Source organism: Bos taurus, chromosome 19, assembly GCF_002263795.3.
Source record: "Bos taurus isolate L1 Dominette 01449 registration number 42190680 breed Hereford chromosome 19, ARS-UCD2.0, whole genome shotgun sequence".
NCBI lineage: Eukaryota > Metazoa > Chordata > Mammalia > Artiodactyla > Bovidae > Bos > Bos taurus.
This window is the reverse complement of record NC_037346.1, coordinates 23,781,607-23,797,793: the sequence shown is the minus strand read 5'-3', so window position 1 is coordinate 23,797,793 and position 16,187 is coordinate 23,781,607. Positions and strand designations below refer to the sequence as shown.

The 16,187-nt window shown below is 49.6% G+C and overlaps 1 protein-coding gene across 8 annotated transcripts in view; it reads right to left on the bottom strand.

The window, feature by feature from the left end:
- The window catches only part of RAP1GAP2 (RAP1 GTPase activating protein 2), a 202,277-nt gene that overhangs the window by 69,244 nt on the left and 116,846 nt on the right, over positions 1-16,187 (bottom strand). The window contains exon 1 of one of the 8 annotated variants that reach the window (XM_005220161.5): positions 9,439-16,091. The exons of 6 other annotated variants lie outside the window; for them this stretch is intronic. In XM_005220161.5, the coding sequence (XP_005220218.1) occupies positions 9,439-9,465 (27 nt within the window). In that variant the 5' untranslated portion in view covers positions 9,466-16,091. Of the gene's footprint in view, positions 1-9,438; positions 16,092-16,187 lie in introns of those variants that run through there. One more of the 8 variants, XM_010815879.4, reaches the window with a different exon arrangement.

Sequence of the window (16,187 nt, the reverse complement as noted above, 5' to 3'; positions counted from 1 at the left end):
AGGAGCATGGTGTGTACTCAATGAACGGTGAGTGGATCAACTCGGCTGCCCGAGGCCTCTGGGTCAACATCCTGAAGTTCAGACTGAAAAGGAGGGTGCAGGCCTGAGAGACTCTGAATGTCAGGAATTTGGGCTTAATCTGGAAGCTCCTGGAAAGCTACTGAGGTTTGCGTATGGTAGAAAGACTGTCCTCCCTTAATATCTGTGGGGGATTGGTTCCAGCATCCCTGAGGATACTGAAATCCAAGGATGCTCCAGGCCCTTAAAGACAATGGCGCAGGGACTTCCCTGGTGGTCGACTAGTTAAGAAGTTGCCTTCCAATGCAAGAGACACAGGTTCAATCCCTAGTCCGGGAAGAATCCACATGCACTGGTGTGATTAAGCCTGTGTACCACAACTTCTGAGCCCATACCCCCCGCCCCCAACAGCCCACGCTCCAAAAAGATAAAAGAAGCCAGTGCAATGAAAAGCCCGTGCACCATAACTGGAGAGTACCCCCTGCTCACCACAACTAGAGAAAGCCCATGAAACACTGAAGACCCAGTGCAGCCAAAACTAAATAAATGAATAAAGAAAATTTTTTAAGAAAAGAAAATGATGGCGCACAAGTGCCCCCTTTTCCCACAGGTTCCACCAGCTGGGGATCAAAATCAAAATCTTTGGTTAAATCTGTGGATGCAAAACCCATGGATACAGAGGGTCAATTCAACAGGAGCCATAGAATCCAGTGGTCAAATCCAGGTCTGGAGAGTGGCCGACACCCTACTGACCGGTTTGTGTGGCACAAGGCCTGTGATTCAATCTCTCTTACTTCCCTCACCTGAAAGCGGAATCAGCCCCTGCCTTTCAGGGCTCACGTGAAGATGAAGTAAGAATATAAACAAGAAGTGCCAGAGCCTGGTCCATGGCTTTTGTTATTGTTCAATCGCTAAGTCGTGTCTTACTCTTTATGACCCCATGGACTGCAGCACACCAGGCTCCCCTGTCCTTCACTATCTCCTGGGGTTTTCTCACATTCATGTCCATTGAGTCGGTGATGCTATCTAACCTTTTCATCCTCTGCTGCCTGCTTCTCCTCCTGCCTTCAATCTTTCCCAGATCAGGGTCTTTTCCAATGAATGGGCTCTTCATAACAGGTGGCCAAGTGTTGGAGCTTCAGCTTCAGCATCAGTCCTTCCAATGAATATTCAGGGTTGATTTCCTTCAGGATTGACTGGTTTGATCTCCTTGCTGTCCAAGGGACTCTCAGGAGTCTTCTCCAACACCACAGTTCGAAAGCACCAATTCTTCAGTGCTCAACCTTCTTTACAGTCCAACTCTCACATCCATACATGACTACTGGAAAAACAGCAACTTCTATAAGGAATTCTGAGAAACTTCACTCTGGAAATAAACTCTGTCCTGCTGGGAGATGATCTAGTACCTTTAGGTAGTTAGCTTTTCCTTTTATTTTTATGAAAATTTTTATTTATTTAATTTTTGGCCCCGCTGTGCAGCATGCCAGATCTTAGGCCCCAACCAAGGATCAAACCCGTGCCCCCTGCAGTGGAAGCAAACAGTCTTAACAACTGGATCACCAGGGAAGTCCCACCTTCTCCTGATTAAGCTTTTCTTGACTTCGTCCATCTTCCCAGAGGCAGTGTGTTTCGATTACTGTTAAAAATGGGTCTACTTCCTGAATGAAGATGCTCCATGGCCTCGGGGCTGGCACAGATGATGAGATAAAAGGGCTGTGACTCAGCCTCAGTCCTGAGTAACGCACAGGGTGGACAACTGCGGCGTGGACAGTGTCCAGGAGCAGAAATTGGCCAGTGGCAACTCGGCCTGGGCTGACCTGGCCCCACTTCGTGGTGACTTGTTGAACTTTCCAGTGGGATGGTGCCAGCCTTGGCAAAGAGCAAGCCTCCTTTTCCACCCAGAAGCAAGGTGACTCAGGCCAGCCTGGGACCGCAGTTCCAGTCCCACCCTTGTCCACACCCCCTGAGACTGCCTCACGCAGCCAAGGGCGCGCAGCAGGCATGCAATAAATGCTCACTGACTCACGGGCATCATCCCACAGGCCCTTCAGGACAGAATGAGGCCCCGCCGGAAGCATCCTTCAGAAGGGCACCCCCTCCATCAGTTAGCAAGAAATGTAGTTCGGCTTCCTCACCAGTAGCAGTGGCCCAGCTGTCTAACTTATTATTAGCAATAGCCATCACCACCCAAATCTGAGCAGAGGCCAGCTTTCCCCCTGGGCTCTGCTTTAACAGCCAGTCGAGTAGTCCATGAAATAATCACCGAGAGCCAGCGCCCAGCTAAGGAATCCACAGGCTGGGCCCCGAGGGTCTGTCCAAGTTCAAGCCATGTCCTCCCACCTCCCCGTACAGAAACTACCCAAACTTCTTTAGAAGGACAAAGCAAGTCCTTGTGGGGAGAGGGTCAGAGGAGGTCCGAGGTAACAGAGGCAGGAGAGAACAGGAACTGCAAAGCCAGTCTTGAGGAATCTTCCCGGCACCCCTCCTTGTTCACTCTGGTGCCAGCCCCCTGCCCAGGTGGTGAAGAAGCAGAAACAATGGAAGAAATTCAGTACAGGAGGGCCACCGCCCCATCTCAGCACCCTGGCCTCTTCCTGGGGACAGAAGCGGCCTGGCCTACCTCTCTCTGGTCCACAGCAGCTCTACACGTGGATGCGGCCTTTCCCAGCAGATGGGCGGCCACCTGTTCTTTCCTTCTTACAGCATCGCAGCTCGGAGGCCCCCACCAGCACATTCCCCACCTCTTTCCTCCTCCTCTCTGAACCTCGCTGGAGATGTAACACCCACCACCATCCATCTGCTGCCCACCGGATCCCTGCTGGGGGTCCTGCCCTAGCTTTGGGCTCCTCTGCTCCCCTCTTGCAGGCAGGCTGTGTTTGTGTGTGAGCAGCCTTCTTACACTCTTGCCCAGGAGGTACCACCCACCCACTGCTCACACACAGGACGAGGTTGTGTGAGCACCTGAGCCTTGCAACGGGGCTCAGAACCGCACCGACTCACAGGGCTGTGGTCGGATAACGTGAGCCTGTCTGCAGAGCCGGGGACGGCACCCAACGCAGGACTCACTCCATGCACGGCAGCAGCGACTGTCTCCTGATCCAGCCTCAACGCAGGACGTGCATGAAGAGGCCAAGTCATATTAACAGTGACCAGAAGGGCTAAAACCAAACAAGGATGGAAGACAAGGTGTCTTCCAGCCCACAGGGGTCCCACGAAAACAGGATGGAGATGAGTTTGGGGTGGGGGAGAAAACAGGGGTCTGAGCAGGTTTCTCATCCCACAGGGAAGGAAGACATCACTAAAGAAAAGGATTCCTGCAGAATTTCATAGAGATTTTTGGAAACTTGGGGAGCTGGGAGCCCAGAGCACACACCCCGTTGGGAACCAGATCAGATGTGTCCCAGGGCTGCCCAACCATACCACACACTGAGCTATCCCGGCTCAGCTGCTGGCTCAGAGGCCCCTATCTGCAGGATAGCAGGATGAGGGCCAGCTGGATGCCAGCCTGGCTGCTGAAACCTGTAGAGGAAGGCAAAGGATGGTCCATGAGAACAGAAAGCCCTTGAGGGCAGGGCTCTGATTATTTTCTTCACTGCTATATCCCTGGGTTTACAGCTGCCTGGCACAGAGGAGATGCTCAGGAAACATTTCCTGAGTGAATGACTCAAAACCCTGCCCTGCAAGATGAGAATGAAATGGGCAGGGGAGACTGACTGTAAGTGACTGGAGCTATCTCCTCGGGATGGCTACAGTCAGGGCAGGCCAGGCCACTGCATGTGCTCCTAAGCGCTGTCTCTTCTCTGACCACAGACTGCACCCCTCACCCTGGACAGCCAACAGGAGTCCCCAGTAAGTTCCATCCAGACACAGGTCCTATTCCAATCAATTCTCCCCTATGCACACTTCATGCTTCTCCTTCCCTGCTCTGGTCTCCCTTCCCACCGTCTCACACTGAACATAGCTCCTTGGCTGCTGGAGTCCTGCAGAGGCACAGCTTCAACTATGTCACCTTGGGTCAGGAGCCTGCAAGACTCTTTATTACCTATGGCAATGGTGATACAATGGAACCACGTGAAGGAGCTGTTAAAACCCAGGTTCCTGCCATCACCACCACACTGCCGCCAAGAGAATCTGCATTTCTAACACACTCCCAGGTAATACCGATACTCCTGACCAGAGACCACACTGTGAGAACCACTGACCTATGGAATTATCATGTTTAATGCAGAGGGGGTGTGAAAGGGACCAAACTGGCCAGAGCAGAGATAGGACAGGGAAAAGAGTGGGAGGATGGCTGGTTTTTATAAGACATCTTCAAAATTAGGCAGATTCATTTTTAAATCTATGAAAGAGGATTTGAAAATGCAAATGACTACAAGTACCAGGCAAGTAACATTTAAAAATGAAGAGATAACAAGAGATTGGATCTGTAATCCAAAACCTCCCAACAGAGAAAAGTCCAGGGTCAGACGGCTTCATGGTAAATTCCAACAAACATTTAAAGAAGAATTAGCACCAATCCTTCATAAACTCTTCCAGAGGAAGCAAAGAGGAAGGAACACTACTTAACTCATTCTATGGGCCAGCATTACCAAAACCACACAAAGAAACCACAAGGAAATAAAACTACAGACCAATATCCCTGATGGACACAGATGTAAAAATTCTCAACAAAATACTAGCTCATCAAACCCAACAGCATGTTACGCACTGTGTCCAGGTGGGATTTATCCCAGGAATGCAAGGTTGGTTCAACATAAGGAAGGAAATCAATCATCACATTAATGGAATTAAGGGGAAAAAAAAAAAACACAAAATCATCTCGATACAGAAAGAGCATCTGACAAAATCTAATGCCCTTTCTTGATGAAAAAAACACTCAGAAAACTAGGAATAGAAGGAACTTCCTCAACATGATGAGGGCTTTTTTTTTAAACCTATAGCTAACATCATGCTCAATGATACTGCAAGCTTTCCCCCTGAGATCAGGAACCAAGAATGCCCACTTTCTCCACTACTATTTTGTGTACTGAAAGTTCTATCCTGAACAATTGGACAAGAGAAAGAAATGAAAAAGGAAAAATAAAACTATATTTGCAGGTGACATGATCCAATATGGGAAACCCAAAGAATCCACAAAAACACTACTAGAGCTAATAAAGAAAATCAGAAAAATTGCAGAGTGCAAGATCAGCACACAAAAGTCATTTGTACTTCTATACACCAGCAATGAACAATCTGAAGAGAAAATTAAGAAAACAACTCCATTTACAAGAATATCAAAAAAATAAAATAAAATCCCTAGAATAATTTAACCAAGGAGGTAAAGGATTCAAGTACTGAAAACTAAAAGACATTGATGAAAGAAATTAAAGAAGACTTAAATAAATGGTATGGCATTCCTTGTTCATGGGTTGGAAGAATCAGTATTGTGAAGACGGCAATAACCACCCAAAGTGATCAACAGATTCAATCCAATCCCTATCAAAATTCAAGTTGGATTTCTTTGCAGAAGTTGACAAGCTGTTCCCAAAATTGATGTGGAAACTCAAGGAACTCAGAATAGCCAAAACATTCTTGGGAAAAAACTCACAATTTCCAATTTCAAAACTTACTACAAGGCAACAGTGATCAAAACAGTGTATTACTGGCATAAGGATAAACAATGGAATAAAATTTAGAGCCCAGAGATAAATCCATGCATTTCTGGCCAATTGACTCTTGACAAGGTCAAGACCAAAAGAACAGTCTTTTCAACAAATGGTGCTAGAAAAACTAGATACCCACGTGCAAAATAAACAAAGTTGGACACCTGTACACCAAACCACATGCAGAAAGCAAAAACTTAAATCTAAGAGCTAAAACTGTAAAACTCTTAGAAGAAAACACAAGGTTAAATTTTCATGGTCTTAGATTTGGTAACGTATTCTTAGACACGACACCAACAAAAAAGGAAACATAAATTATTGAACATAAAAATTCAAAACTTTTGTGCTTTAATGGACATTATCAAGAAAGTAAAAAAACAACCAACAGAATGGGAGAAAATATTTGGAAGGCACACATCTGTATCCAGAACACATGGGCTTTCCTGGTAGTTCAGCAGTAAAGAACCGCCTGCAATGCAGGAGACACAGGAGACGCTGGTTTGATCCCTGGGTCAGGAAGACCCCCTGGAGGAGGGCATGACAACTCAGTCCAGTATTCTTGCCTGGAGAACCCCATAGGCAGAGGAGCCTCGTGGCCTACAGTTCATGGGGTTGCAGAGAGTCAAACACGACTGAAGCCACTGAGTAGCACATAAGCGTGCACATCCAGAATATATAAAGAACTCTGATAACTTAAGACAAACAACCCTCTTTTAAAATAGGAAAAGGACTTGAACAGACATTTCTCCAAAGAAGATATACAAACGGACAATAGGAAAATGAAAAAAACACTCTACATCATTAAGTGGTGTGCATGGGTATGCTAAGTCCCTTCAGTCGAGTTGTGGGGAAATGCAAATCAAAACCACAATGAGATACCATTCTCACACCCACTGGGATGGCTATAGTCAAAAAATAGAAAATAACAGGTGCTGGCGAGCATGTGGAAAAATTGGAACCCTCACACATTGCTGGTGGGAATGTAAAATGGCACAGCTGCTGTGGAAAACAGTTTGGCAGGTCCTCAATAAGTTAAACATAGAGTTGCCATATGACCCAGCAATTCCACTCCTAGGTAGATACCCGAAGAACCGAAAACAAGTACTCACACAAATACTCACATTTACACAAATGTTGTTCATTCATGCACTGAAGAGTTGCACCATTTACACTTGCCAAAAGGTAGAAACAGCCCAAATGTCCATCACAACCGGACAGATTAACAAATTGTGGTGCATCCACACAACAGAATATCATTCAGCCAGGAAAAGAAACCAAGTGCTCATACGAGCTACAAGGTGAATAAGCCTCAGAAAAGCATCCCAAGTGAAAGATGCCAGACACAAAAGGTCCCATACTGTATGACTCCATTTCTACAAAATATCCGGAATAGGCAAATCAATCCATAGAAAGAGAAAGCAGATGAGCGAATGCCAGGGGCTGGAGCTGGGCGGGGGGTGCGGGGGGCAATGGAGAGCAAGAGCTAAATGGGATTTGATTTGGAGGTGACAGAAATAGTTTAGAACTAGACAGAGATGATGGTTGCAAAATACTGTAAATATACTAAATGCCAATGAATCGTTCACTTCAAATGATTGATTTTATGTTGTGTACATTTTCCCTCAATGAAAAAAAGAGTTGGGAGAGTGAACCAATGGTAATGGAAGAGTGCACATCCCTTACAAAAGGGGCAACTGCTGCTCCTTTCTGCCAGGCTGCAAGCAGGAATGCCAGCTTAATGTTACCAGCGTTTTCAACATTTCAAGGTAAGCCAGAAATCCCAATTTGTATGTAAACTCCCAACTTCTAGACATTGATAACCAAATGTTCTCTACATGGACCAAACAAAATGTGTCTATGAGCCAAGTCAGTCCACAAGCCGCTGTATAACAAAGAGCCATCGCATGTTTCTAAGCTGGAAAATGAGAAGATATAAGAAAAATTTAGGGAGTCCCAGGATATTCTCTGTTGGGTACCCGTGATATGCCAGGCACTAGAGCACTGGAGCAGGCACATTACAAACGCTAGCCTGTCAGTCCACGGAAGGAGGGTTAGAGGGGTGGAAGGCATTGAGTGACTAAGCAACTTGCCCAAACTGAACACATTCAGTAAAGGCAGAAGCCAGATTCAGGTTCAGATCTATCTGGGTTTGAGAACTCCACATCTCACTGAGTGCCTGACAGACATCTCAGACTGAACTAGGCCCAACAGAACACTCAGAAACTCTTTTTTTTTTTTTTTTTTAATCATTAATTCTTCCCCTCAAAAGCTTTCCTCCACCCTAGCCAGTTTTCCCCATTGTCCACCCACTCTGACAAAATCCCCAGGATCATCACTGATTTCTTTTTCCTCATTCTCCATACCTAGTAGGCCTGCAGAGTGAAAGTGTTGCTCAGTCGTGTCCAACTCTTTGCGACACCATGGACTATAGCCTGCCAGGCTTCTCTGTCCATGGAATTCTCCAGACAAGAATACTGGAGTGGGGTCCCTTCTCCAGGGGATCATCCTGACCCAGGGATCAAACCCAGGTCTCCTGCATTGCAGGCAGATACTTCACTTTATGAGCCACCAGGGAAGCCCCAATAGGCCTGCAAGTCCAATGTCAAAACATCTCCCAAGTCTGAGCACTTGTCAACAGCATCCCTACTCCCATCATCTCTCACTGCCCCTCATCAGGACCACGCAGCAGCCTCCTCGGCAGTCCCCAGCTTCCACACCAGTGACCCCTTATCCAGCCCAGCCCCCTCGGACATCAGCCACACAGTCTTTCTGGAAGATAAATCAGATGGTACCCATCTCCCTCCAGTGCACCACTCCACACCCTGCCAAGGTCAAGGGGTGTCAGGACATTTCAGTTTGTAACAAGGTCACCAGGCTTACACCCTGCCCCCTGCTCTGGAGCTACTGGTGGCTCAGCCTGAGATTGGGGGATTTTTCGACCAACCCTCAAACAAGTATCCTATCACGCCCCACACTCCCTAAACAGTCACAGTCCAGGAAGGGAAAGAAAGGAAAGAACTCAGCCCACCCACCCCCCTCCCCCGAACTTCCGCCTGCCACAGATAGGTGTGAATGAGAAGACAGCAGTCCTGACCCCAGTTCAGCAGGAGGGGCACAAGGTCTGGCAGAGCTGAAAGAGGAGGGTGCCCACAGAGCCTCCAGGGACAATCTGACTTGGCAGGAAGGGACCTTGACTCCCAGGCCAGGGGGAAACGTCACACACACCATTCCCAAGTGTCACCCTAACAGCCCCAGGGCCCTGTGACAGGACACGGGCCCCTGCCAGGGCCTTCCCGGGCACCCAGCACAGAGCAGGGAGGGCTGCAGCCACAGGGCTGGCCTGCCAGCTCCGAGTGTCTGGAGCCAGGCAGAAGGAAGGCAGCTGCAGTGTCCCTCCCTCTCCTGCCCCTGGCACCCCACCTGGCACAGCCTGCAGGTGGGTGAGAGTCCCCTCAGGCCCTCACCCGGCATCAGGAAGCCTCGACAGAGGAGCACAGATGTGAGCCCTGCCCGGTCTCACACCAGGGCCCCCATCTCACACCTCCAGGTCAAGGGGGAAAGGCTCTGGTCCCTGACTCCACCCCACACCCCCTCTTCAGCCCTAATCCCCTCTGTCCCGGGTCTTTCCTTCCCCGAGTGACAGTGGCCTCCGCACCCCACCAGGGCTCCCTGCCAGGTGACACCGGGAGTGGTCATCTGGCTCCTGCCTTGACCGGGCCACTCTGGGCAGCTGGTGTGGACAGGCATAGCCCCCTAACCCGGGCACACTCACCAAAACGTTCTTTAAGAAATCCATCATCTTCCACCAGTGCCTTCCCCTGCGAGTTGAGGGGGGCCCTGACTGTCTGCCTGAGCAACACCGTTGTGGTGGCTGCTAGCACCCCAGCTGCTGCTGCTGCTGCTGCTGACGTTGAACAACTTCCTTAAGATCAAACAAGGAACTGCAGGACTTGGGTGTCCGCCCGGAGCTGTCATTCCACATTGACTGGATCTGACCTTTGACCCCTCTGTCACCGCCACTGTTTTTCTGGGGAACCCAGAGCTGGTGGAGCCACCGCATAGCGTATGTAGTAAGAGCGAGAGGTTCTCCCCCCAGGTGAGAGGCGCTGTAGGTTGTCAGGGGAGACTCGTTTGGGGGTGTTGGAAGCATTACTGTCTCTCCAGCCTTAATCTTTTTGTTTAATTTCATTTATTTATTTATTTGTTTAATTAGGCTGTGCTGGGTCTTCATTGCTGCACAGATTTTTCTCTAGTTGCAGTGCCTGGGCTTCTCATTGCAGGGGCTTCTCTTGTTGGGGAGCATGGACCCTAGGGTGTGAGGGCTTCAGTAGTTGTGGCACACGGGCTCTAGAGTGCACGCTCAGCAGCTGTGGAGTGCAGGCTCTAGGTTACGCAGGCGTCACTAGTTACAGCTCCGGGCTCTAGAGCAGAGGCTCAGTAGCTGTGGTGCACGGGCTTACTTGCTTCATGGCACGTGGGATCTCCCCCGACCTGGGACTGAACCTGTGTCTCCTGCACAGGTAGGCCGATTCTTTATCACTGAGCCACCAGGGAAGCCCCCTTCCATCCTCATCTGGAGTGATTTCTCAATGCTGCTGGCCTGTGATGTATGACAGGAGACAGGACTGGGGCACAGCATGCTGTGGGACTCAGGGCAGGCCCCACTGGCTTGGGACCTCAATTTTCCCATCTGCAAATTGAGAAGCCCTATGTATAAGAAGAATAAAAATGAAGTAGAAAGAAAGCAGGTGCCAGCATCTTATAGGCATTCACGTCGTCCCCATAGTGCCCAAAATCTCCTACTCAAAGATTTGAAGAAACAGCTAAAGACTGTTTCTTTAGGAAAAAACCCACCTGCTAAAGACTTTGCAGGTGGGTCTAGTAGGAGGGAGGGCATCCGTGGTGGCTCAGTCAGTAAGGAATCTGCCTGCTGATGCAAGAGATTCAGGTTCGATCCCTGAGTTGGGAAGTCGGACACGACTTAGCAACTAAACCCTCCCCACCTGGTAGGAGGGAACAGAGGCATGGTGAATGGCTTTCTTTCACCAAACACTCTGCTGCTGCTGCTGCTGCTGCTAAGTTGCTTCAGTCGTGTCCAACTCTGTGCGACCCCTGAGACGACAGCCCACCAGGCTCCGCCGTGCCTGGGATTCTCCAGGCAAGAACACTGGAGTGGGTTGCCATTTCCTTCTCCAATGCACAAAAGTGAAAAGTGAAAGTGAAGTCGCTCAGTCGTGCCCGACTCTTAGTGACCCCATGGACTGCAGCCTACCAGGCTTCTCCGTCCATGGGATTTTCCAGGCAAGAGTACTGGAGTGGGGTGCCATTGCCTTCTCCGACCAAACACTCTCGGTTTTGTTTTTCCAATCATTGTAAGGTATTACTTTGGTTTAAATTTTTTTTAAATGTGCCTTAAAAAAGAGAGCAGTCCTCACGTCTTGCAGCTATCCCACAAGAAAAATAAAAAATAAGTAAAGTAAATGGCTTGAGAAGACTTGTACTGCATCTATAGTCCAAGGCCCAGAGGCACCAAGTGCTATGCTGTTAACAAAGAAACCAGGCCCCAGAGCTCAGCCCAGGGCTCACCTGGGTCTCGGAGTCTCTTCCAACACTAATAAACACATCACATTTCACATCCATCCATAGGCCTTGGTCCCATTCCAGCTCTGGAAGAAAAGTAATGTCCCAGCTCAAAAGGAAGGGAATGAATTTTTAAATCCCTCAAAAAAAAAGCAGCATGGTGTGGAAGAAATAGCCCCTAGACTTTGTGCATAGCTGACAAGGCTTTAACCTGAAGTTCTGCTTCTTACAAGCTGTGCAGGCTGGTTGCTCAGCCTCTGAGCCTCAGTTTCCACATCTGTAAAATGGACAAAATCTGACCCGCTTTGCACAGTGGCTGTAGAGTAGGGTGTGATATATATACTACGCCCAGGGAGAGTGAGGCACAAACACCCTCAGTATGTGGCCACTATGATGATCGTCATTCCTTCCCCCAGTGCTCACTCCTCATGCCCTGGCCCCCAGCGACAGTGTGAAAAGTACCCCCACCACCTGCTCAGCCCCATTCAGAAGCTGATCATTTTTATTTTTTGGCGTGCCATGTAGCATGTGGCATGTTAGTTCCCTGACCAGGGATCAAACCTGTGCCCACTGCATCAGAAGCACAGTCTTAACCAATGGACCACTAGGGAAGTCCCTAGGAAGCCTATCCTATCTCTGCTTCCCCTCCTGGAGCCCAGCCTGCCGCCAAACACACAGCCCACATGCTCTGTCCAGTGCAGTCCCATCCTACTCTGGCTCGAGCCCAGAAACCCCAACAGCATCCACGGGAGATCAGAGAGGCCAGGATATGTCTCCAGGGACTGGGAGAGGACATAGCTCAATCGAGGTCAGAGAAGGTCTTGGCATGAGTCCATCCCAGGGGGCATCAAGTGACAATGAAGGTCAGGGAAGTGGGGGAGGGGGCAGAGTTCTAGGAGGTGAACTGGGTCATCTCACACATCTGGAGGCGTCACGTGCCAGAGGAAACCCTGGCGGCGGAGAAGGCTGGCAGTGTCCCTTCCAACTCTTACAAACCTGATAGAGAAGTCCATGTCAGAAGAAAGGAGTAGTCAAGCTCACCACCCTCCCTGTCCCTAAAGGGGCCCCAGTGGGCTGTGCCTAATGAGCCCTTCTCTCCTGCCCCTGGATGAGGCTCCTGTGTCCTCAACATCCTCCCACACCTGCTTCTGGCTCATCTGCATTCCTGCTCTGGGCCCATGAGTCAATACCAGGGCCCCACTCCTACCCCACCCTGCAGCCAGGCTGTCCAGGACATGCCACATCCAGAATACTTCTGCCACCCGCTTGGCCACAGCATACCAGGACCCAGTACAGGAGGCCTTGTATTCCCAAGCCTCTGCCTCCGTGCAGAAATGCATTCAGAGGCAGCAAGGAAGGAAAGAGGCTTGCTGATCCCCCCTGGGCCTGGCACTGACTCAGGGTTGTGGACCCTGGGAAGATCAGCCTCAGTTCCTCTCCTTCTTTCTACCCACTCCCCTTGACATGGTTGACTCCTACTTGTCCTTCAGGCCTTAGCTTGGAGATCACTTCCTCCAGGAAGCCTTCGGAGCATCCACCCCTCCCCCAAGTAGTACTTCCATAAGCATCCAGCATGTGCCCTATTGGGTCACTTATCTCTGCATTCTAATTTTTCATTTAATTATCTGTTTCCCCCCCTTCATCTGTTAACCTCAGCTCTCGGCACATAGGTGCTCAATAAATATTTGATGAATGAAGGACTGAATAAAAGAACTGACTTCCATCTAGTGACTAAGATAATCACAGGAGTAAATAATTAGAACCCAATAAAAGAGGACCAGTCATGATGGTGAGCCGATGCCTGCACGGACCCACAGAGGAGTGGACAATGTCTGCTGCAAAGGAGTTGTGGTTGTTGTTTAGCTGCTAAGTTGAGTCTGACTCTTTGTGACCCCATGGACTGTAGCCTGCAAGGCTCCTCTGTCCATGTGATTCTCCAGGTAAGAATACTGGAGTGACTTGCCATTTCCTTCTCCAGGGGATCTTCCTAACCCAGGGATCGAACATGTGTCTCCTACATTGGCAGGTAGATTCTTTACAACTGAAACACCAGGGAAGCCACATTGCAAAGGAGGGACCTTCCCAAAGGAGCTACTTTCTTTATCTTGCAGATAGAGTCATGGTGGTACCAAAAAACCAAGCCCTGCATTTAAGGACACACAGCAGCAGAGCATGAGTCAACATCCAGGCCCAGGGTTCATTCCCACTACCTCCCACCTGCCCCCTAGGTTAACGCAGGTCGGGAGGAGCTGAGAAATGAAGCTCAGAGACAGCAACTGACCTGCTTAAGGTCACATGGCCGGTTAGCAGCAGACCCAGGCATTGTAGGTGAAAGACAGGATGTGGTGGAGAAAACAGAGGGGCAGAGGGGGTCAGGGAGGGACCGAAGGTAAGTGTGTCTGAGCTAAACTCAAGGGGCAGGAAGGAGACTCCAGATGAGTAGGCCCTCAGCCTCCCCTGGCAGGGTCATGAGCAGTGGTGTGGCAGTATGACCTCAGGCTGGCAGCCTCTCCAGGGTGGGTGAGGGGTGGGGGAACCCATACACCACAAGAGTGAGTCCAAGGACAGGCAAGAACAGAGGAAGGAACGAGGACCAGAGAGACCAACAGCCATCCAGGTGGGGCACAAGTGCCCACTGACCGCTGAGAGCCGGGAAGGGGAGGTTAAGGTCTGAGCGCACTTCCCGTCTGTCAGATTAGCCCCCACATCTCTGAATGAGGGCTCTCTTCCTTCAGAAAAGCCAGAAAAGCCACTACTGAGAGCACCCAACAGTCATCTGATTATAAAAACCCTGCCTGCAGCAAGGCCACTGGGATCAGCAGGGTTTCCTCCCCCGCAGGTAATTTTTCACCGGCAGCTCTAGTCCAGTAGAAAGTGTACGGGACTGGGAATCAGACAGACCAGGATCCAAATTCCAGCCCAGCCTCTGGCCAGCTGTAACCTCGGACCACATGCTCTTCATTTGTAAAGCTGGAATGATACCCATCTTCCCGGTGACGATGAAATGAGATGACAAATGTCATCAAATACGGGAACGGTCATTGATCAACACACGTCGGCCGGCCCTGAATCTATCGGATTTATAGGATTAATTTTGTGACAGGAGCAGTTGATGTTTACTGAGCTCTCACTACGGGTTTCAGGTCCCTGACAAAGTGCATCCTCTTAGCTGATCCCCTTGACCACCCAAGAGGCAGTCACTGTTACCATCCCCACTTTCAGATGTGGAAACTGAGGCTGAGGGTTAAGTAACTACGCAACAGGCCGCATCATCGATACAAACAGAGAGAGCCTGCAGCATCCAAACTTTGAACCACCACACTAACAGGGCTCAGGGACATGGCTGGTCCATAAGAAGCAGGATACTCAAATCCCTGCCAACCTCTCTCAAATCTTTCTGAAACCTCTCAGCCAGAATTCCCAGGGCACGTGACTTGATCTGGGTATCATATTCTGTTTTGTTTTTTGTTTGTTTGGGTTTGGGCCTGCACCACACGGCTTGTGGGATCTTAGTTCCCTGACCAGGAATTGAACCTGGGCATCCCCCACCCGCACCCACTGCCCTGCTTCAGTTAAAGCATCAGGTCCTAGCCACTGAACCACCAGGAAATTCCTCTAATATTCTGCTTTATCTGAATGGCTCCTAGGAGTGTCTGATCTTTCCCCTAAACTTAGAACTCCTGGCCAGCAGAAGTCACATCTACACACACTACACACGCCACATTTCATCAAATCTTGAAGGACATCCATCATAAGAGATACTTTACTTTGTATACCACAAACAAAGCAAAAACACCACCAACTGCAAACTATTGCTAGGGGAGTGCAGCCTGAGTCCAGAGATGTTAAATGAGAGAGAGCGGAAACGTGTCTTTGAAACGATGAAATACAGTAGTAGATACGCAGCAATTATCTGTACTCAGTAATTATTTCTCGGAGTAGGAGAAAGAGTGCTAAGTCGGAATTTTGTCTGCCTCAAGTTTGTGTCTCACCAGCAGGCTAAGGGGAATGCCACCTTTCTCTAAGACTCAATTTTCTCATCTCTAAAGTGGGCAAAATAGTTCTTCTCTTCCAGGGTGTCTGTGAGAACCAGGCGAGTTTGAGAACGTGCTTTGTAAGCTGGAAAGCACTGCACCAACCTACAGGGTACACAGGATGAAAAGGAGACGACGAGGGGCACCAGCAGCGGTTATGAGCGACATCAGCAGACCCTGTGGGCGTTTGCAAGGGGCTCTGTAAGCGTGTGGCTGCCTTGGAGCAATCCAGCCCCATTTTCTAGGAAATCGTTTGCACCGCTGCTTCCAAGCTGTCCCTCCCTTGCAACCACAAGATTCACAGCCCGGGGCTGGTGAAGGAATCACGGTGTCCACACCGTTGGAGGCTCTCCAAGTCAGGCTTTGGGGTGCCAGTCCACAGACCTTCTGCTTCTGATCCAGCCAGTGGCCTGAAACTTCTAGTCTTCCCAATAAAGCTGGGGTCAGCTTCAGTTCTGAGCCTCACCATTGGGGCACTGGAAAAACAGCCTATGAACCTTATCAGATGATCCGAGATAAGCCTTGATGGGTCTGCCACAGGATGAACTGGAGGGTTAAGTACCCCCGGGGAGACAACAGCCTCAACAAAGGCTTCATGGCAGGAGAGTGAGGAGGGGGTTAGTCTGGCTTTGATCTCACCAGTGACCATACTTGTGGTCCAGGCAAGAGGCCCAGGTCCCCCTGCCCATGTCTGTCCAGAGGAATAGGAAATAAAGCAACACTGAAGCTGAGAAGGTAGGACCAAAAGACAGTGTTGTCCTCCTAGAAAAATGTCTGCTTCCCTCCCAACCCCCTTGTCCCTGAAATGCAGTGGCTGGCACTTCACAGCTATTGTGTCTCCTAACTGGCTTGGGTGGGTGGGTGGGTGTCTGGCTGAGTGTCAGAAGCATGGCTCTCTCCTCACTCC